We start from the raw sequence: 23,815 nt of genomic DNA on the forward strand, positions 1-23,815 counted from the left end.
GGTGGGGGCCCGGGATGCTGCCGTCTTGTGATGCCCAGGACAGCCCCCCAGCCAACGGCTGCACATCCATCCCAAAACATCGGCCGTGCTGAGGCCCAGAAACCCTGTGCCCAGGAGACGCGTCCCCACGCGTTGTGATTGACTGACAGAAACCCCAGAGGCGCGCGTGGCAGCCGCGTCCTGTGCGCGCTCTCTGTGGCCTGCAGATAGCAGGTGCACAGCCGACTAAAGCCCCTCTTCTCTGCTTGCCCACGCAGGTTCGCCCGCTGGAAGCCGGCTGAGGCCCTCCGCTCTCCTCCTGGATTACTCGGCTCCCAGGGCGCTGTCTGCCAGGGCGGCTGTGGCCAGCCCTCGCTGCGCCCCTGCTCGTGCGTCTGTCGCTGACGTTGGATCTCGGTGGGAGCTGCTTTCGTGGAGGTTTTGAGCGATTGGAGTCACTTGGAGTAGACGCAGCTAGCAATGAGCTCCCAAAGTCACCCAGGTAGGCCGCTCTGTGGTTCTCGGGGGAACTCTGGGCTTTTTCCTACCCCCCCCCCCCCAACAGAATGAAGTTACTTGTGACGGCAGCTTGTTGGCTGGATTTCAGTCTCTTGGTAATGGTCACTGCTGGTGTGCGACGGCTGCAGGTGCAAAGCAGAGAGGTTGTTCTGCCTGTGAGGGGAGCAGAACTTAGGAGCCTCATGGGGCGTGGGAGGAAGGCGGAAGGCTTTGGCTGCCGTTGGCCTGCCCGCCTGGGTCCGTTCATGCCAGGAGGAGAGAATTGCTCCTCAAGGTGATGTCTGAAGGTCAGTGTGTGAGTGGAGTTGACTTCCTGTCCCACTGCTTTGGTTTTCATGGAGGTGGTTGGGTGGCTGTGCTGTGCTGGGCCCCTGGGCCGGGTACGGGAACACACGCGCTGGCACCCGCAGGTGGTGGCCGGGTAATCACCCTTGGTGTTTGCATGCTTTTTATTAGGTGCCGGGCTGAGCGTTTTACGAGCGTTCAGTCCTCCCTGCAGCCCCGGCTGGTACCAGACCCGGGAGCGAGGGAGAAGCTCGGGGAGCGTCGCGGGGCGGCGGGCGGCTGTGCGCCCTTGTCCTCGGGAGCGTGTGTGGGCCCAGGCCCGGAGGGCTTTGCGGTGCGTGCGCCATGCTGGAGCCCCGAGCGTGCTCCCGGGCGTCCGCTGCGCCCATGCCAGCGTGCGGCCTGCTCTGTTTACGGGATGGCGGCTGCTCCGCTGCGTGGATGCTGGCGAGGACGCTGGTGGCGCCGGTCTCCGGCCTGGCTTGGGCTTCCACTTTGGATTTGCCAGGAACTCTCACACACACCCCTGAGGTGTGCTTGGCTCTGCCCCGGCTCCGGGTTTTGTTGGATGTGAAGGCTTCGTTGCTTACGTTGTTCTCGTACTGATTGATGTACAGAAACGTTGGGAGGCACAGTGGGGTCCCCGGAGTCGGTGCACGGTGGGCACGGGGTGGGCCTGGTGCTCCCTCCTGCCCCTGCAGGGAGCTGCGGGAGGGGTGGGGTCTTTCTCCTGTGTATAAGCAGGGTGTCTGGCTGTAACCACTTTAAGAGTCTAATTCCACACGTTGTGTTTAGCTTTTCCCGTCCTAATGTATTATGAACGTTCTGACGTCAGTCGTGTACCTGCACTTACTCTTTGATCGCTTGTGAGTGGATATTTGTGTGGTTGCAGCACTAGTTGTAACAGCTACTACACACCTGCTGTGCACTGTCTTGGAGTGTCTCCCCGGGACCAGTTCGTCCCAGCCCGTCCCAGTGGCAGCTGGGGCAGTGATGTTGCCCACACATGGCGTCCCGGGCACTGTCCTCACGGCGGGCAGCAGTGCCCCAGCCAGTACCGGGCAGTCCCAGTCTGTTCAGTTACTGTTGGCGTGCCAGGAGAAAATGTCCAGTCTGGTTTGCCGTGTACACGCATGTGCACGTGTTCTGTGCAACACAGTGTCCAGCAGCTCCTGTGTGGGCTGCCTGGCGTGTAGAGAGAACTCTCGGTGTGATAACTCTTGGGCTAAAGAAGGTTGCGTGAATCAAACAGTGCCATGCTGTCCTGTCTGTGTACACAGGGCCCTGTGCTGTGTCGGCCCCACGCTGTGCTGTCTGAGCACACGGGGCCCTGTGCCCGTGTCGGCGCCATGCTGTGCTGTGTGAGGACACGGGGCCCTGTGCCGTGTCGGCCCCACGCTGTCCTGTGTGAGCACACGGGGCCCTGTGCCGTGTTGGCCCCACGCTGTCCTGTGTGAGCACGCGGGGCCCTGTGCCGTGTCGGCCCCACACTGTCCTGTCTTCCTTCCACGGTGTCGGTGTCTCCTCTCCTGGCTGGCCTGCCCGCCCACCTGGCGCAGGGCCCGCCCACTTGGCCTGCTCCCACGTGGCCTGGCGCACTGCTCGCCACCCAGTGGAGGGTGGTCGCCTTTGGGTCCCCCCGCAGTGGCGGTGTGATTTGGCCTTGCCCCGGTGACAAAGTGGCCCTTTCATTTGCCGTGGGTGCCCCTCCTCCCCGTGCGCCTGTCGAAGCCCCTCTGGTGCTGGGCGAGGTGCGTGTTAGGGTTTTATTGCTGTTCTCACTGAGCTTTGCCAGAGCCAGGCCCTGGTTCTCTGACGTAAAAGCTGCTTAACTGTTGGGATTTTACTGCTCTAAATAACTGTCTCATGCCGCGGGCAGCCCGGAGAGCTGGACTGGCTGAGCTGTGAGAACCCTTCTTTGGACAGAGCCTGGCAGCTCTCTGCTCGCCTCGCCCGGTGCTGCAGAGCCGTCCTGGGGGGATGTGCTGGGGCAGGCCCGGCGAGCTCACGGCACGGAGGCCAGGCACCCACGGCCCGCCCTCCTGTTCTGCTCTCCCGGGTGACCCGGCTGTGCCTGGATGCTGGTGATGTGACTGGCAGTCGGGAGCCGGCCATCGCCGTGGTCCCTCGGCCACTCACATCACGTGCCCTTTACCCACCCTCTGGACGTCCTCGCCTCCAGGCATCTCTGAGAGGTCCCGAGCTTCCTTGGGTAGGACCCTGCCTCACCCCGGCCCCCCCCCCCAGAGGCGTGGGCGGTGCTGGTTAAAACACACGCTTGCTTTGCTGCAGGCCGTTCTAAGGCTGGCTGATGGGCTGCTTCTGAGACCCCCCACCCCCACCCCGTGGGAGCAGCCACGAGGTCTGCGCCCCAGGAACCCAGTGATCCGCGGCCCCGGGGCTGAGGTCTCCCAGCCCGCGGGAAGTTTGATCCGCAGCTCCGCAGGACGAGCGCCTGCCCCTGGGCGCCTGCCGCTGAGGGTCCGGGTTCCTTCATTCTCCTCGCTCCCTTCTCCAGTGTTTGATCTTGGCTCTGTTTATTTCACCCGGCTTGGCCACCAGGCTTCCTGTGTTCTAGTACAGAAGTGATCCTATAAAGGAGACGTCAGGGCATGGAGGTCGCGCTGTGTGCGGCTGCTGTTTCAGGAATACTTGCAGAGTTTGAAAGGGAGAAAATGGATTTTGCGGCCCTGTGGTTAGCACAAAAGCATGGATTCGGGGCAGCTTGCAGTGGGTGCTGGCAGTCCCTGGGAGGCCCTGGGCCACAGGCTGGGGTGCTGAGCAAACTGGCTCTCGGGACAGGCGTGCAGGCAGCGGCCAAGCCTGTCGGTGGCAGTCTGGGGCGGCACAGGCAAAGAGACAGGGTCTCAGAGGAGTGCGAGCGGCCAGTCCTGCTGGAGAGGACCTTCCCCCACCTGTAAAGGGGCGTGGCTGGCCCTGGGGACCCCTGGGACCGGGCTGCTGGGCAGGACGGACCAGCTCCTTCAGTGCAGGTTCTTGGCTGAAGATAACAGAGGGGCCTCTGGCGTTCAGGACGGTGGGTACGCTGGGCGGGGCGGGACACCTTCCTCTAGGGCCTTCAGGACCGTGGGCTGGACTGGGCACCTTCCTCTAGGGCCTTCAGGACCGCGGGCTGGGCTGGGCACCTTCCTCTAAGGCCTTCAGGACGGTGGGCTGGGCGGGGCACCTTCCTTTAGGGCCTTCAGGACCGTGGGCTGGGCACCTTCTCCCCCTTGGGCCTTCAGGACGGTGGGTGGGGCACCTTCTCCCCCTGCTTTCTGAAGAGGGAGCTGTCACGGATCCCCCAGGGTGCTTTCTGAGGCTGCACAGCCCCCTCCCAGGCCCCGCCCAGCAGCCCGTGTGGCCCTGTTTGCTGCTCTCCAGTTGTCCCCGTCCAGGATCCTCTGCGCGCGCCGTCATCATCTGGGATCTCAATCAGGCAAGGTTTGTTCTGGAAATCACATAGACACAAGGACTTATTTTTCAACTGACTTGTTTTTTCTGAGATCCTCAAATTGTGTTTTGTCTTTTACAAATCAGGAGTACTCAGTGGTTCTGAAGAGCCCAGGGATTTACTGTCAATGGAGCCTTGATGGTTTGTTTTGGCAATTCTCTGAGAATTCTCCCTCAGTTTGGGGAACATTTGCATTTGTGTCCCTTCCTCAAAGCCCCCATTGTCCAAATGCAGATCTGTGAGCTCCGTGATGCTGAATGTGGATGATTAATGACAGGGCGCCTTCAGATGAACCCCGCGTGTGTTTGACAGCGAAAACCGGCGCAGAGTCATCAGGAGCCATTGAGCACAGCGCGGTGTGCGACAGAGCCGTGATCCAGGTGCCCGGTGGTGTGGGCTGCACACGGGCAGGTGCAGGTGCGGGAGCTGCTGCAGCTGAAGGGGCCGTGTTTAGCGTGGCCGTGAGAGCTCGGGTTATCATGCGTGGGCACTGCCTAGCCGCGTGCTCCGAGTGCAGCTCTGCTGTGCTTCTGAGACGAAGAGGGCAGCGGAGTCGTGACTCGTGTTCCACACGTGTCCTTTGTGTGGCGTGAGGGCCCTGGGGAGTGGGCTGCACCTGCGTGCTTCCCGCGGGCCAGGAGGCCAGCACTCCCTGCCGTCCGGGTTCAGGCTCAGGCTGAGCAGCGGCTCCAGGGCTGGCCTGGCACCAGCATCAGTGGTGTGTCTCCCCGGGGCTCCGTGGGCACAGTCAGGAACGAATGCTCCCCAGGTGCGTGGGGCTGCGGGACAGGAGCGGGGCCAGGCGTGGAGTCATCCCCTGCCACGTCTGTGCTGTCAGGAGAGCGTTTGCACAGAAAGGACATGTGTGTCCCGTGGGAGAGGCAGAGCAGCACCTGCAGGGAGGGCTCTGGGAGGGGGGGGAGGGAGGTGGCGGGGCCCGGGGTGGCGGCCTTTTGTGCTGTGTGGGGTGGTGTGTGTGGATCTCCTCTGAGAGCTCTCTGCCAGTCCCCCGAGGGCTGGGATCGAAGGAGTTCGCCGGGTGACCGCGGGTTCCGAGCCGTGGTGCTGCGCCTGCCGTCTCCCTGCTTGCTTGCCCGAGCGTGCAGTGAGAGATGGACGCTTGTAGCAGCAGTGCGGTGGGTCAGCTGGTCAGCTGAGGGAGACGGCCACCTGTTGCACGCCGACCTCTGGCTTTGCGTGGTTAAGTTGGTCTGCTCGTAGCCACTCAGTCAGGGGTAGGGGGACATGGGCTCCTAGCAGAGAGAGACCAGCAGTGCCCTGGGAGCTGCTCCGGCCCTGCCCCCTTCTTTTCCCAGAAAAGCACATAGGGTGAAGACAAATTCGGCGTCCCGGGGAGCAGGGCATGGCAGCGTGGGGCTCAGGGCCATGGCCCCGGTGAGCGTGGAGGCGGCCCGTCCCTGGGAGGCACTGCAGGCCGCACGCGGGGCCTGCATCCGCCCCGCTGCAGGCTTCCTCGGCGTCTATGGCTGTTCTCGCCTGCCTGTGCCGTCCGCACTCAGAGCTAGAAGGTTCCAGGCCAAGACGGTGGCGTTAGAGCTTTGGGGATTTTACCATAAAAAAGCGTTCAGTGTTATAGCCAGTGTCTACCCTCCTAACACGTGGGTACTTCAGAACGCTCATGGAAAATTGACTTAAAAGATCGGTTTATTTTGGTGCCAAAGAACTTTCGGTGCTGCGTGTTCTTTCCCGTGAACTTCGTGAGGGCCCCCTCGTACTGCATGTTTTCAAAAGGCAGTGTCGTCAAACTCAGGGCATCATACATGCACACGCGTGTGCACACACAGGTGCCCGGCCACTCACACCGGCTGCCGTGTGGCTCGCGGTGCCTGCTGCCGGGGGTCAGCTCTGTCCTCACGGGGTCCCTGCACACGAGAGCCCTCTGTCGCGGGGGGAGTTCCGTGATTGGCAGCCACGTTCTGGGGGTCTGGTGTTCAGGGGCAGGCTGCTAGAACAGGTGCCCTAGGCTGGATGACTCGCAAGGCCAGCACCAGGGCCCGGCTCAGCTGGTCTAGGGGCCTTCTGCCTTGCAGGTGGCGGCAGCTGGGGCGAGGGCACTGCCCTGAGCCTCTCCCGTGAGGACTGCAGTCCCCATCAGCAGCGGGGCCCATGGCACCCTCACTTCTGTTGCACTGGGGCTCAGGTTCCAGCCTGGAATTTGGGGAATGCACATTCAGACCCCAGCAGGTGCCTTGGCCCCAGGGAGCACCTGCCGTCACCGCAGGGGGGTTTCTGGGGGTAGGGGGAGTGGGGCTTGCCCTGAACACACCTGGGTTCCGCACTGTGCTGTCCACTGTGGCGCTGTCTTGGCCTCGACACCTGCCATGTCTCCCCGTGGCGGAGTGAGAGCAAAGCGTTGTGGATCACGTTCTCCGTGGCTGGCGGGTCGGTAGCACTCTCTGCAGCTCCATTCAGTGACCAGGGCGGGAGAGCAGCACTCCTTTCGTTCCTCTTAGGTACTCGTGGCCTGGAGACACGAAGGCAGGGTTCCCTGTGGTTTTGTCCAGCTTTGCAGTGCCGGGTCCTGGGCCTGTGTTGAAAACCGCGGCACAGGGGGTACTGATGCTGCGGTGATATCGCAGTGGGAAGCCAGAGGCCCTGCCGGACGTTGGTGGTCACTGCTAAGTGACAGAGAGGCCGCGGGCAGGGAGGGCCGTCTTCTCCCCTGGGCGCACTGTCATTGGAGCTGCCGCCCCAGAGCAGTGGAGCGCGAGGCCTGCTCTGCAGGGAGACGCTCAGGGCTGAGGGTGGCGGGGCTCGGCGCCCTCGCTGGCGTCTCCTCACGGGGCCTTGGGTTGTGCCAGGGCTGCCGCAGTGCTTTCTGAGCGTGGGTGTGGGTGCCGGTAGCCCTGGGGCTATTCCTGAGAGCTGCTGCGGCCACCTCCAGGCAGCGACAGGGGAGACGTGGGGAGCCCAGGGGCTGACGATGGGGAGGGTGCAGGGGCTCATCTGGGCAGCAGGGGCCATGCGGGCCGGGCCTGGGCGCGCTGAGCGGCCCTGTGGTCTTGGCCGCCAGCATCCCAGCAGCCCAGCCTCTGGGGAAGCAGCAGGAGACAAGGCCCACTGGGGTCCCTCTGGCCACAGAGCAGAGTGTTCGGTGGCTCTCCTGTGTGTGTGGTTTGGTTTGTTTCCCCCAGGTGAGCAGCACAGATGCGCCCCCACCCCCACCCCTGGCTTGGCGCTGTGAGGTTTGCCGTGAGCTGGCTGCTGGCAGCAGAGGCCGCCTGGCCGGGGCCGGGGGTGGGGGGGACACTGTGCTTCTAGCTCCTGCTCAGCGCCAGCCCTTCTCGTAGCCCGTCTGCACACACCTGTGCCCGCTGGGTGGTGCGGCCCGGACGCAGACACGACGCCCCTGGGTGCTTGGCAGGCATCTCCTGAACGCCTCGTGTGTGTGTGTGTGTGTGTACGTGCGTGTGTGTGTGTGTGTGCGGGGATTGAGTGTGAAAGCCACAGAGGGCACTGTTGTTGAGTTTGGGGCTTCTGGCCCCGACAATTACAGTTCCTAAGAAAATGGTGTTTTGGGTGCCGTAACTGGTGGGCTGTGCGTGTGTGGCTCTGGCGCATCCCACCGGAGCCTGGCCAAGGGACACCGTTCCAAGTCTCGGTACCATTGCCAGAGAAGCACAGTTGGAACTCCAGTAGCCGGGGGGAGAGTGTTTCATCACTGCTCGCCAGCTTCCGGGTCTGAAGCCGAGCACTGGGGCTCACCTGGGGCTGGACGTGGAGTCCTCTCGCCCTGCCTGTCGGCCCCTGAGGGTGCCTCCCTCTGTAGCGGCCTGGCTTGAACGCTTGCCGCAGGTCACGCCGCTGGTCGGGCTGGGCGGCCTTGCAGGTGGGGGACAGCAGAGGCCTTCACTGGGCAGTGAGGAGTGGGGGAGGGGAGGCCTGTGTTTGCAGCTGTAGCCCACTGGGGCGAGGCAGCCGCCAGGACCTGGCAGGAGCGCCAGGTGGCTCAGGGGATCTGAGCTGGCTCAGGTGGAGGTGACATCTCCACTCTGGCTTTCCACACAGCCAGCTGGTTTATGTGAACTGCGTAGCTTTCACAAGTTGTTGCTGAAACAGGTGACCTGTGACGTCACAGCTTATGTGGCTGGCTTTCGAGTCGGTTTTATGCACACGTTCTCCCTGGAAACCAAACACTGCAGCCGGGCGGCCGAACCAGACCACCTGGCAGAGGCTCAGCCGTGGCCCGGGCTGTGCGTCTGTGGCCCGTGTGGCACCTGCCCCGGCGTCTTCCGCCCACCAGGGGCTTTTGAGGTGCTGCTGGCTTCACTCTTGTCTGGATGCTCATGGAATCTTCTGGGTTGACTGAGCTCAGAATCTCCTTGAATGCTGGTCATCACTTCTGACCTGTGTACGTCAATCCTTGGAAATCCCAAGACAGCTGGGGCAGATTGAGAGAGCTGCCCTAGGACATGATAAGAGCTTATATCCTGATTTTTTCGTAGTGAATATCTTATTTCTAAGAATCGAATGCTAGTTTCGGATTAAAAAGGAGATGTGACTAAGTCTTGAACTTAGAGTAGCTTGTTATAAATAGACGCCTTTTGATGTTTACGGGTGGGACAGGTGAGGGCCCCTCCTGATCGCAGATCTCACTGAGCTGCTGGGGGGGTCTCAGTAAAAGGGGGTTCAGGGGGCTGAGCAAGGGAGAGGAAGCCATGGGGGAGGGAGGGCGTGAGGGAGGGAGGGCAGAGTGGGGAGGAAGGAGGGTGGCGGGTGAGGGGAGGGAGCCTGCTGCTCCCAGGCTGTGTGTGGTGGGGTGGAGGTGAGGAAGAGGGGCCAGGCAGGCCCCAGGGACGCGCAGCTTTGGGGGGCAGGGCACCCCGCAGGCCTCAGCAGCCCTGCTCCTCCGGGCTGGTGTGAGACCTGCGGCTGCGGGCCTGGACCTCGCGGCGGAGAGCTGAGTGCTCACTCCATGCTCTTCCCGGCTCCCGGCTCCCTTCCCTTGTGTGCAGCAGGGCACCCTGAACACCTGGCCGGGGGGCGGGGGCGGGGCAGGGCCGTCTCCCTGGCCGCTGTGACTGGCCTCCGCCGTCTCTGACCGGCTGCCCCTGCCCTTTGCTTTGCCCCCCTGAAGGTGTGGCATTGCCCAGCGCCGGCCAGCGTTGCTGGCTCTCGCCGTTGGTAGCCCGCGCCGGGCCGCTGCAGAGCTCACCGTTCCTGGAAAGCTGGGTCCCGTCTCCCTGCCTTCGTGTCCTGGGCGCGGCAGCTGGCTTCGGCCGGCTGTGCGGCTGTGCTGCTGATGTCGCTTCTTCCTGGGAGCTCGGGGAGGGAGAGCCCAGCAGTCGGCAGAGCGCGGCCGCCTGACGCGCGGAGGGGAGCCCGGCCGCCTCGCCCTGGGGCTCCTGGGCCCCGTTCTCCCTGCTGGGAAGAAAGTCTGCAGGGGCAGCCGGCTGTGTGTGCGTGTGTGTGTGTGTGTGCGTGTGCATGCGTGTGTGCACATGCGTGTGTGTGCATGCATGTGTGTGTGTGCACGTCTCTATAAGACAGGTGGTGTGGCATCCCTGAGCCCGTGACGGGCTTGGTGCTGGGGTGAGTTTCCAGCGCCCTGGAAGGTGTGCGTAGAGCCAGCTCAGCGTACGGGCCACCTGGGAGCCCAGCTTTGTGCAGCGCAGATGGACATGAGTAGCATACACCTGTTGGCGGGCAGGGGCAGTGTACCCCTGTGAGCTGACAGTGACCTGCACCCCTGTTTTTCATAAAACATGCGCTAGAAAAGCGAATTGAATCTGTAGGGCTTCTCTGTGGCTCCTTATCTGTTCCCAGTCGTTGGCACCCCGCTGAAGGTTTTTGCTTCAGGACCCCGAGTGTGGTTTGAGTCTCTCCACCGTTGCCGTCACACATGGGGGCCCTCGGGGGGCCCCGTGTCTGCGTAGACTTGCTGACAGACCCCAGTGCTTAGCTTGATGGATTCGCACACAAGGAAACCCCGGTCACTGCTGTGTGGACCACGAGTGGAACGTCCAGCTCCCAGGAGCCCCCATGTCCTTGTCAGCCACGGCACCCCGCCCTTGCCTCTGGCAGTCACCCTTCGAGCTGGACACCTTCCGGTGGGTTTTCCTGCTTTTGAATTTTATGTCAGCGGAGCCTTGCGATGTTTGCTCGTTGAGTCTCCTCCCACTCAGAGGTGCGACGTGCCATTGGCCAGCACTGTGCAGACAGCTCTTCATTCCCACGGGGTACGGGTCTCCGTAGGCGCCCACCACGACAGGGGTGGTCTCTGTAGGAACATACCATGATGGGGGGGAGGGGTGTCTCCGTAGGAACATACCACAACGGGGATGTTCTCTGTAGGGACCCGCCACAACGGTACGCCCTCTGCCCTGCTTCCGTGAGATGCTGCGCTGGACCGGGCCCTGCAGTGCTCCTGCAGTGTGTGCGTGAGACTTGCTCCGTGGAGGTGTGCGAGGTGCGCCTGGAGGCAGTTTGCATGTGTGTGCGTGTGACTTGCTCCGTGGAGGTGTGCGAGGTGCGCCTGGAGGCAGTTTGCATGTGTGTGCGTGTGACTTGCTCCGTGGAGGTGTGCGAGGTGCGCCTGGAGGCAGTTTGCATGTGTGTGCGTGTGACTTGCTCCGTGGAGGTGTGCGAGGTGCGCCTGGAGGCAGTTTGCATGTGTGTGCGTGAGACTTGCTCCGTGGAGGTGTGCGAGGTGCGCCTGGAGGCAGTTTGCATGTGTGTGCGTGTGACTTGCTCCGTGGAGGTGTGCGAGGTGCGCCTGGCGGCAGTTTGCATGTGTGTGTGTGAGACTTGCTCCGTGGAGGTGTGCGAGGTGCGCCTGGCGGCAGTTTGCATGTGTGTGCGTGTGACTTGCTCCGTGGAGGTGTGCGAGGTGCGCCTGGAGGCAGTTTGCATGTGTGTGCGTGTGACTTGCTCCGTGGAGGTGTGCAAGGTGCGCCTGGCGGCAGTTTGCATGTGTGTGCGTGTGACTTGCTCCGTGGAGGTGTGCGAGGTGCGCCTGGCGGCAGTTTGCATGTGTGTGCGTGAGACTTGCTCCGTGGAGGTGTGCAAGGTGCGCCTGGAGGCAGTTTGCATGTGTGTGCGTGAGACTTGCTCCGTGGAGGCAGTTTGCAGAGTGACTGGCACAGTGTCTGGCCAGCAGCAGATGGCGGTTCCGCTGGCCCCCCGCTCCCTGCTCGCCGCTGTGGGACGGCGCTGCTCTCCGCCGTGCTGGTCTCCCTGCGGTTCCCAGGTTTGAGGAACGTGCGTGCTGACCCACCTCCTTTGTTCCTCTGTGGAGCTGGGCGTCTGCTCTCCTTGCTGACTTGGAAGAGCTATTTATATAGACTGGATATGAGTCTTTTGGTTGCTTATTTCTGTCGCTCTTTTCTGTCTGTGGGCTGCCTTTACTCTTTGTTTTTAAAACATCCTTATTGAGTCATTTTCATTCTATTTGAAAGCTTGAGAGACCAATGACAGGTGACAGACAGATCTCCCCTGTCTGCTGGTTCACTCTGCAGGCGCCCACAACAGCAGGGCAGGGTTGGCCGGAGCCTGCAGCATAGCGCTCAGTCCAGGTCCCCCGGGGTGGTGGGGGCCCGAGGACCTGAGCCAGCACTCGCTGCCTCCCAGGGTGGTGCTGGCGGGAAGCTGAGTCAGAAACTGAGCAGACAGGACTTGAACCAGGCGCTCCGGGACAGGAAGAGCGCGTCCCGGGCAGCAGCCTCGTACCCAGTGCCCAGCCTACCTTTTCTCCTCCTTAATGATCTCTTTTTCATGAACAGACCTTAACTTTTTTTTAAAGAATTATTTTATTTATTTGAAAGACAGAGTTACAGAGAGAGGTGGAGCCAGAGCGAGAGCGAGAGCGAGAGCGAGAGCGAGAGAGAGGTCTTCTATTCCACTGGTTTGTGCCCCAACTCACCACAATGGCCAGAGCTGAGTTGATCTGAAGCCAGGAGCCAGGAGCCTCTTCTGGGTCTCCCACACAGGTGCAGGGGCCCAAGCACTCGGGCCATCTTCCACTGCTTTCCCAGGCCACAGCAGAGAGCTGGACTGGAAGAGGAGCAGCCAGGACTTGAACTGGCGCCCATATGGGATGCCGGCACTGCAGGCAGTGGCTTTACCTGCTACGCCACAGCACCAGCCCAGAACAGACCTTAATTTTAACATAACCCAGTGATTAATTGTTTCCTTTATGTGTATTTAAAGGTCATAGAGATTTTCTATATTGACACACGCAATTTTTTTTTAAGATTTATTTTATTTATTTGAAAGTATTATAGAGATGGAGAGAGAAAGGTCTTCCATCCACTGTTTCACTCCCCAAATGGCTCAGTGGCCGGAGCTGAGCTGATCTGAAGCCAGGAGCCAGGAGCTTCCTCTGGGTCTCCTGTGTGGGTGCAGGGCCCAGAGATTTGGGCCATCCTCACTGCTTTCCCAGGAGCATTAATAGGGAGCTTGATTGGAAGTGGAGCAGCTGGGACTCAAACTGGCACCCATTTTGGATGCCGGCGCTGCTGGCTGGGGCTTTAAGCTGCTGCGCCACAGTGCTTGACGCATGCATTGTTCAGCCGCTCACGTGTAGGTCTGTGGCCCAGCAGGAATTCGGTATTTGCTTTAAAAGATCCATTATAAGGCAGGGAGTGACGTGGATGTTCACTTGCCCCCACAGACTCGTCCACAGACGAGATCTGTCCTTTCTCCTCCTCTAGCCGGTGCCACCTGATCGTGGTCAGCATCTGTGTGAAGCACTCTCTCTGGACTTCATTCTGGTTCTGTTCACCTTAGGAGGTGTAGGCTCCAGACCTTGGTTCCTGTCACCCACGTGGGAGACCTGGATCGCGGTCCAGGCCCCTGGTTTTGGCCCAGCCTGGTCGTGCCCATGCAGCACTGCCCTGTCGCTTCGCAGTTCATCCTGAGAGCTGACAGTGTGGATCTTCCAATGTTTGGTGAACTCTGAACGCTTACCTTTGTTCTGCGTAGCCCTTTGCATTTCCATGTGAGTTTTAAAATCTGACTTACAATTTCAGAATCCCTACCGCAGTCTTTATTGAGATTTTATTATTTGCATTTTGAAATCAGCTTATTTCAAGTGTTCCAATCTATGGATATGGTATACCTTTCGACTCATTAGACTCATCTTTAACTTCTTCCAAAGCATTTTGTAGTTTTCAGTGTAGAGGTCTGTTATTTGTTAAATTTACTTCTAAATTGTTGTGGGTTGTTTTTGGATGCTTTTTTTAATTTCATTTTTTGTGATATTGTTTAGAAATAATTAAGTTTTGTATAATCACTTTGTGTCCAGATACCTTGCACAATTGGCTTGTTATTATAGTAGATTATCTGTGGATTCTGTTGTTTGCTTGTTTTCTGATCTGTGCTATCTTTGCTTAGCGACTTGTGTTTCTTCTTGGCTGATTTGGGAGCCTGTTCTGTCTTGCTCTCCTGCACTGTCTTGGACCTTCGGCGAGAAACTCAACAGCACTGACGGTAGTCAGCGCCTGTGTCGGCTCAGATGTCAAGGGGACGGTTTCCAATATTTCATCACTAAGTGTGAAATAGTCTGTCATATGAATGCCGTTCTGTTCTTAGTTTGCAAAGAATCTGAACATCTCAGGAATAGATGTGAATGTTTTGAGCCTCGTTAGATTGCAGATATTTGATCTTTTTCAATACACAGAGGCTGCGCTTTCGCTTGGTTCAGCCTCATAGAAGACCTTGTCTGCAACTGTTGGTCATGGTTTTTACCCTTTCTTCCATCAGTGTGGTGAGTTTTCTTGATTGGTTTTTCAATGGAAAACCGACCTTACATTTCTGTAATGATGAGGATAATACACTGATGGTGCAGCTTAGATCTTCCTGACTTTACACGGTGCACAAGCTGAACGTGGGAAGAGACTGTGCTTTGGGTTTGGATCTGTTGCTGGGCCTCGGGGCTGATGCCAGGCAGCGGCTGTGAGCACCGCTCTTCCCAGGGGACACCCCAGGCTACACCATGTTGCTGAGCTGTGGTGTTTGCTGGGCAAGGTGTAGCACGTGCGTTGTTGGCATCACATCATTTCAACCTGTAACCTTGTTGTCACCCGAGGAGTGAATTTCTATACACTGGTACGTTTATCTTGCCTACATTTGTTTTTTTTTTTTTGTTTTTTTTTTTTATAAATCGAAATTCATGAATGAGATTGACCTGTAATTGTCTTTATTTGAAATATCTTTGTTAGACCTCTTAAAATGTTATTAAGTTGGCCCCTTTTTCTGTCCTAGCATTGGCAGAGGTTTTCTGTAGAGTCAGAGAATAAATATTTTGGCTTCCGGGGCTGCAGATGGTCCTTATTGCATTTTTCTTTCTCTCTTTCTTCTTAAAGCAGTGCCTGCTGTAAAGCCTGCCTTGTTCTGCAGTTGCTCAGAACAAGCCACAGGCTGTGTGTCCGCGGTTTGTTGAGCCCCACTCAGTCCTCGCGGAGCTTATGGAAGACTGATGTCCTTTCCCAAGTGTAGGAATTCACTGTGAACTTGGTGGAGAGCCGTGTTTTCTTTTCTTGATTTTCTCTAATGGATTTTAAAAAATCAATTTCTGCTCTTACTGCCATTACTTCTTTTCCTCTTCTTTTTTAGAAGATGGATAAATGAAAACTTTTTAAAAAAGTGTATTTGTTTGAAAAGAATAGAGACAAAGACAGAGATCTGTTTGCTGGTTCACTCCCCAGGCTGAAGTCGGCAGCCAGGAGCTCAGTGCCGGGGTCACGTGGTGGCTGTGATCCGTGGCCGTGGCCCAAGCACATGAGCCCTCACCTGCTGCCTCCCAGGACGCACAGCTGACCCAAGCACTCCGATGGGGGACGCAGGGGCGCCTTACCCCTAAGACAAGCACCTAGTCCACATTTTATTCTTTGTACTTAATTTGCTGGGTTAATTTTGTCTGTTTTTGCTGTCTTTTTACTGGTTAAGATAAATATTTAGATCTTTTTAATTTTTTTCTAATACATGCTCATAACATTTTTTGTAACACATGGAAGAATAATTTCCACCTGTGCATGGCTTTACCCAGTTGTGCAAACTTTGCATTGTCATTTTAATTATAATTTGATTTAGAATATTATCTAACTCCAAAAAATTTTTTGACCCATGGGTTATTTAGAAATATTTTTTAGTTTGCAACCATTTGTGGAAGTTCTGGTATTTTGCTTTTGTTATGATTTTAGTTTAATTTCATTATGGCCACAGAGTTTACTACCTGTCGGTAACATCGATTTTAAAGGATGTGGGGTTGGCCTTGCTGCTGGTTGCGTGGTCCGTTTTGTGATGTTTTCTGTGCTCGCGGGCAGTGGCTCAGCCATGGTGTTTGTTGCGCCTGTTGGTTTAGTGGCTCCTTGAGTGAGATGTGTTCCGCCTGTTGGTTTAGTGGCTCAGCCGTGGTGTTTGTTCCGCCTGTTAGTTTAGTGGCTCCTTGAGCGAGATGTGTTCCGCCTGTTGGTTTAGTGGCTCCTTGAGCGAGATGTGTTCCCCCTGTTGCTTTAGTGGCTCCTTGAGCGAGATGTGTTCCGCCTGTTGGTTTAGTGGCTCCTTGAGCGAGATGTGTTCCCCCTGTTGCTTTAGTGGCTCCTTGAGCGAGATGTGTTCCGCCTGTTGGTTTAGTGGCTCCTTGAGTGAGATGTGTTCCCCCTGTTGGTTTAGTGGCTCCTTGAGCGAGATGTGTTCCGCCTGTTGGTTTAGTGGCTCCTTGAGCGAGATGTGTTCCGCCTGTTGGTTTAGTGGCTCCTTGAGTGAGATGTGTTCCCCCTGTTGGTTTAGTGGCTCCTTGAGTGAGATGTGTTCCGCCTGTTGGTTTAGTGGCTCCTTGAGCGAGATGTGTTCCGCCTGTTGGTTTAGTGGCTCCTTGAGTGAGATGTGTTCCCCCTGTTGGTTTAGTGGCTCCTTGAGTGAGATGTGTTCCGCCTGTTGGTTTAGTGGCTCCTTGAGCGAGATGTGTTCCACCTGTGGGTTTAGTGGCTCAGCTGTGGTGTTTGTTCCACCTGTGGGTTTAGTGGCTCCTTGAGCGAGATGCTCAGGGTCTCTCTGCATCTCCCTGCTGTCTGTGCTGAGCTTGGCAGCCCATCCCTCATTGTCTGTGGTCTCTGCCTTTCTGTATTTTGAAGCCATTTTAAGTCCATGCAGAGTTCCCTTCCCTGCGGGGGCGGCGGCCTTTTATTAGGAAGTGCCCTCTTTCTCCTGTCGGGGTCGGGGCTGCAGCTCCCTGAGCGTCCCCAGGCCGCTTCTAGGTCTAAGTCCTCCCCAGGGCCAGCTGGGCTCTGCGTGCGCCTCCTCCGGCCTCCCTCCCCACACGTCCTGGCCCTCGCCCTGGCGTCCCGGCTGGCACACTCACCCTGACTGCCGCGTCTGCCCGGATGACCACCTGCTGGGGGGGTTAGGGTTCACACCCATGCCAGGCCCCGTGTTCCCTCCGCGTCTGCCCGGGGGACCACCTGCTGGGGGGGTGGTCGGGGTTTGCACCCAGTGCTAGGCCTCGTGCTCCCTCCGCGTCTGCCCGGGGGACCACCTGCTGGGGGGGTGGTCGGGGTTTGCACCCAGTGCCAGGCCTCGTGCTCCCTCCGCGTCTGCCCGGGGGACCATTTGCTGGGGGGGGTTAGGGTTCACACCCATGCCAGGCCCCGTGCTCCCTCTGCGTCTGCCCGGGGACCACCTGCTGGGGGGGTTAGGGTTCGCACCCATGCCAGGCCCCGTGCTCCCTCCTGTCCGCGCGCTGCGGTTCCCGTGTGTTTCCTGCCTGGTTGCTGTTCTCTGCAGGAGGTGGTCTCTGCACGGCGCCTGCTCCTGGCCCAGGTGACTAGAGGTGGCACTGGTTGTTGCTGTGGCGGGGAAGTGACCGTGGGCTTGTTTTAAAGCGGCCCCAAGTCTGTCTGCAGCCTGGCTGGCCGTGTGTCCAGTGTACCTTCTGACTCGTGTGGGATCCCCCAGACCTAAGTGCAGCTGGCCCACCGCCTGCCCCGTCCCCTCCTGGGTTTTACCGTCCCCCCTCAGTCGGGAGTTAGCCAGCACCGTCTGGGCGCATCTTTGCTCTATGCCCTGTCAGTGCTGGTCCTGCTGGCTCCGCTGGCCAGGGCAGAGTGGGACTTGGTTTCTCCCTGGGGCTGTGCTAGCCTCAGGTCCTTTTCCCTACATTTCCTGCCCCCCAGCTAAGTGGCGGCTATGGAACAGCTTCCCTGCCTGCGTGCTGGGGGGCGGGCTGAGGACGAGAGTGACTGCCACGCTGAGACGGACTTTTTGTGTTTAGCCATCCGAGCGTTTCCTGTACTGTCGGTTGGGTTATAAATGCTGTGTTCTATGTATTACGTCTAAAAATGTATTCAGTGTAAGTGCTCCTTGAAAATGCTTCTAACAGCAGCCGTGTTTGGCACAGCAGCTGAGCTGTTGCTTGGGACGCCGGCCTTGCCTGTTCCGTGCTGGGGGAGTTCCCACGCGCTTCCTGCCGAAGCACCCTCGAGGCAGCAGGGGTGGTCTGCACCTAGGGCCCTGCCCCCACAGGAGAGGCCTCAGTTTAGCCCGGTATGGCAGGCATTTGGGGAGTCCAGTGCTGGGGGAGTTCCCATGCGGCTTCCTGCCGAAGAGCCCTCGAAGCAGCAGGGGTGGTCCGCACCTAGGGCCCTGCCCCCACACGAGAGGCCTCAGTTTAGCCTGGCTATGGCAGGCATTTGGGGAGTGAACCAGCAGTGGAAAGCTGTCCTTCTGCCCATCTGCATTTCAGATACATGAGCACATGTAATAAAGTGATTTTTTACAGCATTGACAAGCACACACGCTCGTGTCCACTTGGAGTGCAGGCTGCCGAGTTTCCCCAGGAAGCATGCACGCTGGCCAGGAGCCCTCCCGGGCCTTTCTGCAGGAGTGTCATCTGTTCAGAACCAGCGTCCCCCTTAGGGATGAGGGGACACGCGCAGCCGAGGTGGCGCGCTCTGCACCCTGGAAGCGTGTCTGTTCTAGTTGTGGGTGGCAGTCGTGGTCGTGTGCAGGGTTTGGTGTCCCTGCCCGCCATCCTCTGCGCACTCGGGTGCCAGGCACCTGGCCAGGGTCCCCAGGTCCGCCCCTGGCCCCCGCACAGTGATCATCTGCCGCTTCCTCCTGGCCGCTCCTGGGGGCTCCCCTCCCCTCCCCATGGGTCCCCTGGGAAGTCTGTGGCTGGGCCCTTGGGGTCCCGCTGCTCTGCAGGCAGTTGTGACCCCGTGCCCTAGGGAGTGGGCCCCGAGGGCTCCTCCCGCTCAGCTTCTGCGCCCACTCTGGGCAGCGATCCTCGGGAGAGGCTTGCCTCGCGGGGCTGCGGCCGTGGGGGTCACGCGTCGCAGTCCTGTGCGGGACCTGGAGCCATCTGCGGCCCAGCGCCGGGCCCAGAGTGGCGGGCGAGCTGCAGTGTGGTGAGCCGGGTCCGACTTGTGCCCTTTCTGATACACGACGATGCCCATGTCCTTCAGTGTTTGGAGTTCCAGAGGAGCCTGCCCACAGTTCTCAGGCCAGATCACACCAGGGTGCTGGTGTGCACAGCCGTCCCGCCTGTCAGTCTGGCTGACACCACGCCCGCACCTGCCTGATGCCACTGCCCGGGGCCCAGGCAGCACTGCGTCGGGGAGGGGGTAGTGAGAAGTGGGGCATCCTGGTGAGAGGAGGGAGTCAGAAGTCTGTGCTGAGGGTGGGGGCGGGACGGGGACCCCAGGGCGGCCGCCTCTGAGAGGAGGGGCTTTCTTCTCTGCCGGTGAAAGCTGGTTGTGAACTTCAGACCCCACCCCTGGAGAAGGTGATCCTATCAGCTGCTGACTAAGACAGACAGCCCTCCCGTTAGGAGGCCTGCCTTCTGTCAGGGCTCGCGGGTGGGGGTGGGGGTGGGGCCCCCAGGGACCTCTGGAGTGGTCTGGTGCTGGGAGAGGCACTCTGGGCGGTGATCTGCCTGCGCCTGGCGGGCCGCGGCTGGAGGCAGGAGCTCAGCTCACCCTCCAGCCTCCCCTTGCAGGTCAGTGGCCGCTGTGCGGTTTCATAAAGAGAATTCCTCCTCCCCTGGTTAATTTCTGGCATGCGGCGCGGGGAGCTCTTGCGTCAGTAAGTCGTCATGACCCCCCCGTCGTCTGGATCAGACATAAACAGCAAGCCCAGCTCCACCGCTGCTGACACCCGGCCAGCGCCAGCCTGCCCTGCAGCCCAGGACGGGCAGCTGGAGAGAGCCGGCCAGGGGCCGCCCGCGAGGCCAGGCGTGTGGCTGCTCAGGACGGCGTCCATCCTCAGAGCCTGGGCGGGTGCCCCTTCCCCACCCCCGTCTCCCTGGGTGATTTAGGGGAGTGCTGGGAGAGTTTGCAGATGCCCGGGCGAGGCTGCACTGTGTTGTTTCAGTGTCTGGGAGGCCCGGAGGCTGGACAGCGTGTTCCTGCGCCGTCCACGCCCGACACCTGCCTGTGGCCGGCGGTGGAATGCACAGAGAGGTGTTTCTGGCGCGTTTTCCTGTGCACCCCCGTTCAGTGGCTGGCCCTGGCGTCTCCAGGAGGGGCCAGAACCACCTGCCCAGGCCTCAGGCGACTGCTGAGTGCCCAGGCTGAGCTGCGCCTCTGCTGGTGATCGAGCCAGGTCAGAGTAACGGAGCCCCTGCGAGAGGGCGGCTTCTGGGGTCTTGGAGCAGCCTGCCTCTGGGGACCAGCCGCTGGCCAACGCTGAGGGGCGCAGGTGGGGCACCTTGTGGACGGCCTGGGTGGGCCTGCCGCAGCCTTCTGCAGGGCGGTGGCCTCGGGGCCCCTGGATGGCGGGCGTGCAGGTGCAGCAGTGGCACGCTGGGCAGAGCTGTCCCTGGTCCCCTCGGCCCCCACCCGGTGCAGCTGGCAGGAAGCAGGGGTGCTGGGATCCGGAGGGCCAGGCTGCACCTTGAATCTGGCCCGTCCCCAGGGCTGTGGTTTCTGAGCCCCTCCAGAGCACAGGGTGCGCTCCGGGGAGCCGTGAACCCTAACGTGAGCCAATGCCATCTCCCTCAGAAAGCCCCGCAGGCAGGCAGACGGCAGTCCCTGCGCCGAGTCCACGCTGGCCCTGCAGGCGCCACGTGTCTGAGGACCGTGACGTGAGGACGTGCTGGAGTGAGACGTGCGTCCAGGGTGTCTCATGCTGGGTGTGGGAACCGGGGAGTACTGCTCGGCTTCAGCCACGTGGTCACGCCCCCTGGCGTCACGTGGTCCCGCCCCCTGGCGTCGCGGTGTGGCTGGCAGAGCAGCCGGTCAACCCAGGCATCTCGGGCTGGAGCTGAGCTGTGTGGTGGTGGGCATGGCCGCTTCTCCATGGGGTCCCTGGTTGGGAGGAACTCTGTGTATTAGGCCCACGTTTGCCTCGGGAGCCCACTGGCCACCCTGGGAAAGCTGCTTCTGTTGCAGGCGGGCGAGGCGTCGACACTGAGTCGTGTGCTCCAGGAAAGCCACGCGCGGCCGGGCCCTGGGTGGGGGCCGCTGTGCTTCCTGGGCTCAGCAGGCCCAGAGGCAGTGCGGCTGGGTTGTCCGCTCGCTCGGTTTTCTCCAGTGGAGAGCGACGCAGCCCCCCGCGTCCTTTGTCACACTTGAGGACATGACTGCAGGGTGTGGTCGGGTGGGGCGCTGCGTTGCCGTCTGCCGTCTGCAGTGTGCTGGAGAGCGGCCTTGCTCCCGGGATGCCCACCGTGAGGGCACCAGAATTCTTCAGACAAACATACTGTCGACCACCCCCACCCCCACTCCTTGGTTGTCATTCGTTATGCCTTAGATAGCTTATCCTGTGTCAGCTAGCGGGACTTGGGTGTTCTTTCAGTCTGCTTACCCAGTTGTATACCATTTGTTTTCTTGTTCTAAAATTGATTTATTTGAAAGGCAGAGTGACAGAGAGAGGGAGAGATGGATGTTCCATCCGCTGGTTCACTCCACAAAAGCCTGCCAACAGCCAGGGCTGGGCCAGGCGGAAGCCTGCAGCCAGGAACTCCATCTTGGTCTCCCATGAGGGTAGCAGGGACCCGAGGACTTGAGTCATCACTTGCTGCCCCCCTAGGCGCACGAGCAGGGAGCTGGACGGGAGGCCGAGGGGCCAGCTCCCCATTCCCCCACCCCGTGCCGGCTGCTTTGCTCATCACACTGTCTTCGTTTTTGTGCCAAACCATGCACAGCGTTGAGGTTGATCACGTCAGCCGTCTCGGTACCGGTCAGTGGCCCCAGCGCTTTCAGGGCGTCACCGCCGTCCGTTCCAGGGCTCTTTCACCTTAAGACACTGGCACTGTCCCCACTAGGCACCAACTCCCTGCTCCCCCTCCCCCAGCCCCTGGCCACCCCCCTTCCACCTCTATCTATGTGTTTGACTCCCAGGGCCCTCTCTATGCGTGGGATCGCACAGTGTCTGTCCTCTCGTGCTTGGTTTCTTTAACGTTTCGTTTCACGATTCACCGGCCGCGTGGCTGGACTCATGATTTCACTCCTGTTTAAGGCTGGAGGGTGTTCCACCGATCGGAGCTCAGTTTACTTCTTGTGCATCAGTGCGTGGACGCAGGAGTTCTGTCACTCTGGCTGGATAATACTGGTGTGCGCATGTCTGTGGGTCCCTGCTTCTTACCCTCTGTGTGTGTCTACCTGGGAGTCAGACTGCTGAGTCGTGGTAATTCTGTGTCGTTGTTTGAGAAATCGTTAGCTGTTTGTCACAGCACTGTCCCATTTCTCACCAGCAGCGCACAAAGGTTCTGATTTCTCCACCGCATCGTTGCCAAATTAGTTGTTGACCCCTCCCCCTTTTGTGGAGAATGGCCGTCCTGGTGGGTGTAAAGTGGCATCTCGCTGCGGCTTAGATTCGCAGTGTCTGATCGTTCCTGGCGCCGAGCGTCTTTTTGTGAGCATATTGGAAGCATGTTTGTGGATCTCCTTTGCAGAAATGTCTGTTCAGGTCTTCTGTTGGTTTTTTAATTGGAAGTTTCGTCGTTGAATTCTAGGGGTGCTCCGTGAAGTCCTAGGGGTGCGCGGTCTACAGATAGTTTCTCCCTTTCCGTGATCTTGACGGTGTACTGTGACGCGCAGAGGTTGTCAGTCCAGTTCACGGTGGTTTCCTCCTGATGACTCGTCTACACAGCTACCCCCAAATCCAAGGTTCCCCTCTGTGTGTTTTCTATACTTTATTTTCTAGTTCTTACACTAAGGACACTGACCTGGGTGAGTTGAGTTTCGCACGTGATGTGAGGGAAGGGCCCACCGCATCCCTTCGCCTGGGATGTCCCGCGGTCCCGGCGCTGTGTGCTGGAGAGGATGCGGCCTGCCTCTGACCTGCAGTGTCCCAGAGGGACTGCCCGGCCCTGGTGGTTTCTCCTTGGAGACTTCACAAGGCTGCCCTTGTCTCCCACCCCAGGTCAGCCTGGGCTTTGTTCTAGGCCAGAGCGCCACTCCATCTTTGTTTCTCCTCCCTGCCCCGCGTAGGCACCTGGCCATCCCTTCTGCTGTGCACACCTCTGCAAGGCAGGCAGGAGGTGGGGAGCAGGTGGAGTGCGCCTCCGGGTCAGCTGTGCGGCTCGGACAGGAGCTTCCTCAGCGTGCTGCACTCGCGTCCTCAGGGATCTGTGCGCGCCAGCACCTCGCCCGCCAGCGCGAACACAGGCAGCGGTCGGCTGGCCCAGGACAAGCCTGTTTGTTTCCCAAAGCGCGAGTCAGCACTGCTGCTCATGCGTGTGTTGGGAGCTGCTGGAAGACCCGCGTGCGGTCTTGCTTTCCTTTTGTTCTCTGACCGAGCCTCGCACCCGGGCTCCTGCGCGGGGCGGCTGTCTCTCCACGCCAGGCTCGCGTGGGCGCGCCGTGGCAGAGTCGGTTTTCCCACAGGGAGCCTCGGGGCTGTTTCCTTTGGCCAGGTGTGGTTCAGCGTTGGCTTTGCCTGTCCAGCTTGGGCTTCAGATCGAGGGTCCTGCACGGCAGCTTCTGTCTGGAGAGGTCCCTGGGCCCCCGCAGGTGCTGCTGTGCTGGACTTGCCGCCAGGCGCCCCTCGGGCTCTCGCACGGGCTCCTCCTCTGCGTGGCAGACGCCTGCCTGCCTGTGTCAGGACTTGCTCAGTGCACGCCCTGAGTGGTGTCCCCACTCAGTGCACTCTCGTGCTCTGGATTCTGGCGCAAGCTGCTGGAAGGCAGTTTCCTGCAGAAGTTCTCGGGGGCAGCATCGTGGTGCAGCGGATTGAGTGAGCCAGTGCTTGGGGGCTGGCGGCCCGCGTGGGAGAGCCCGTTCCAGTCCTGGCTGCTCCGCTTCCGGTCCAGCTCCCTGCTGATGTGCTGGGAAAGCAGCAAGGGTGGCCCCAGTCCACGTGGGGGCCTGGGCAGAGCTCCTGGCTCCTGGCTCCCGCCTGGCTCAGACCTGCTCAGTGAACAGCAGGTGGGAGCGCTCTGTCTCCTCCCCTCGCTCTGTTGCTCTGCCTTCCAAATAAATAAAAAATCTTTTTAAAAAGGTCCTGTGAGCCTGCTCTGGTCTTGGAGCCCTCCTGCCTCTCAGCTGGCTGTGACCTCTCCTCCCGGGGCCACGTCAGGCAGGCTCGTGGGCCGTCGGCCCTGGGTGGTGTCAGCTCCTCCTGGGGGCCACACGTCAGGTGGGCCCGTGGGCTGTTGGCCCTGCGTGGTGACCGGGC

At 59.8% G+C, this 23,815-nt stretch overlaps 1 protein-coding gene across 1 annotated transcript in view; it reads left to right on the forward strand.

The window, feature by feature from the left end:
* The first annotated feature begins 257 nt into the window (after positions 1-257).
* HDAC4 (histone deacetylase 4) overlaps positions 258-23,815 on the forward strand; it is a 228,707-nt gene continuing 205,149 nt past the window's right edge. The window contains exon 1 of the mRNA XM_070071474.2: positions 258-481. Within this exon, the coding sequence (XP_069927575.1) occupies positions 460-481 (22 nt within the window). The 5' untranslated portion in view covers positions 258-459. The remainder of the gene's footprint in view (positions 482-23,815) is intronic.

Source organism: Oryctolagus cuniculus, chromosome 3, assembly GCF_051225735.1.
Source record: "Oryctolagus cuniculus isolate XC-2025 breed Fujian yellow rabbit chromosome 3, ASM5122573v1, whole genome shotgun sequence".
In the NCBI taxonomy this organism is placed as follows: Eukaryota; Metazoa; Chordata; class Mammalia; order Lagomorpha; family Leporidae; genus Oryctolagus; species Oryctolagus cuniculus.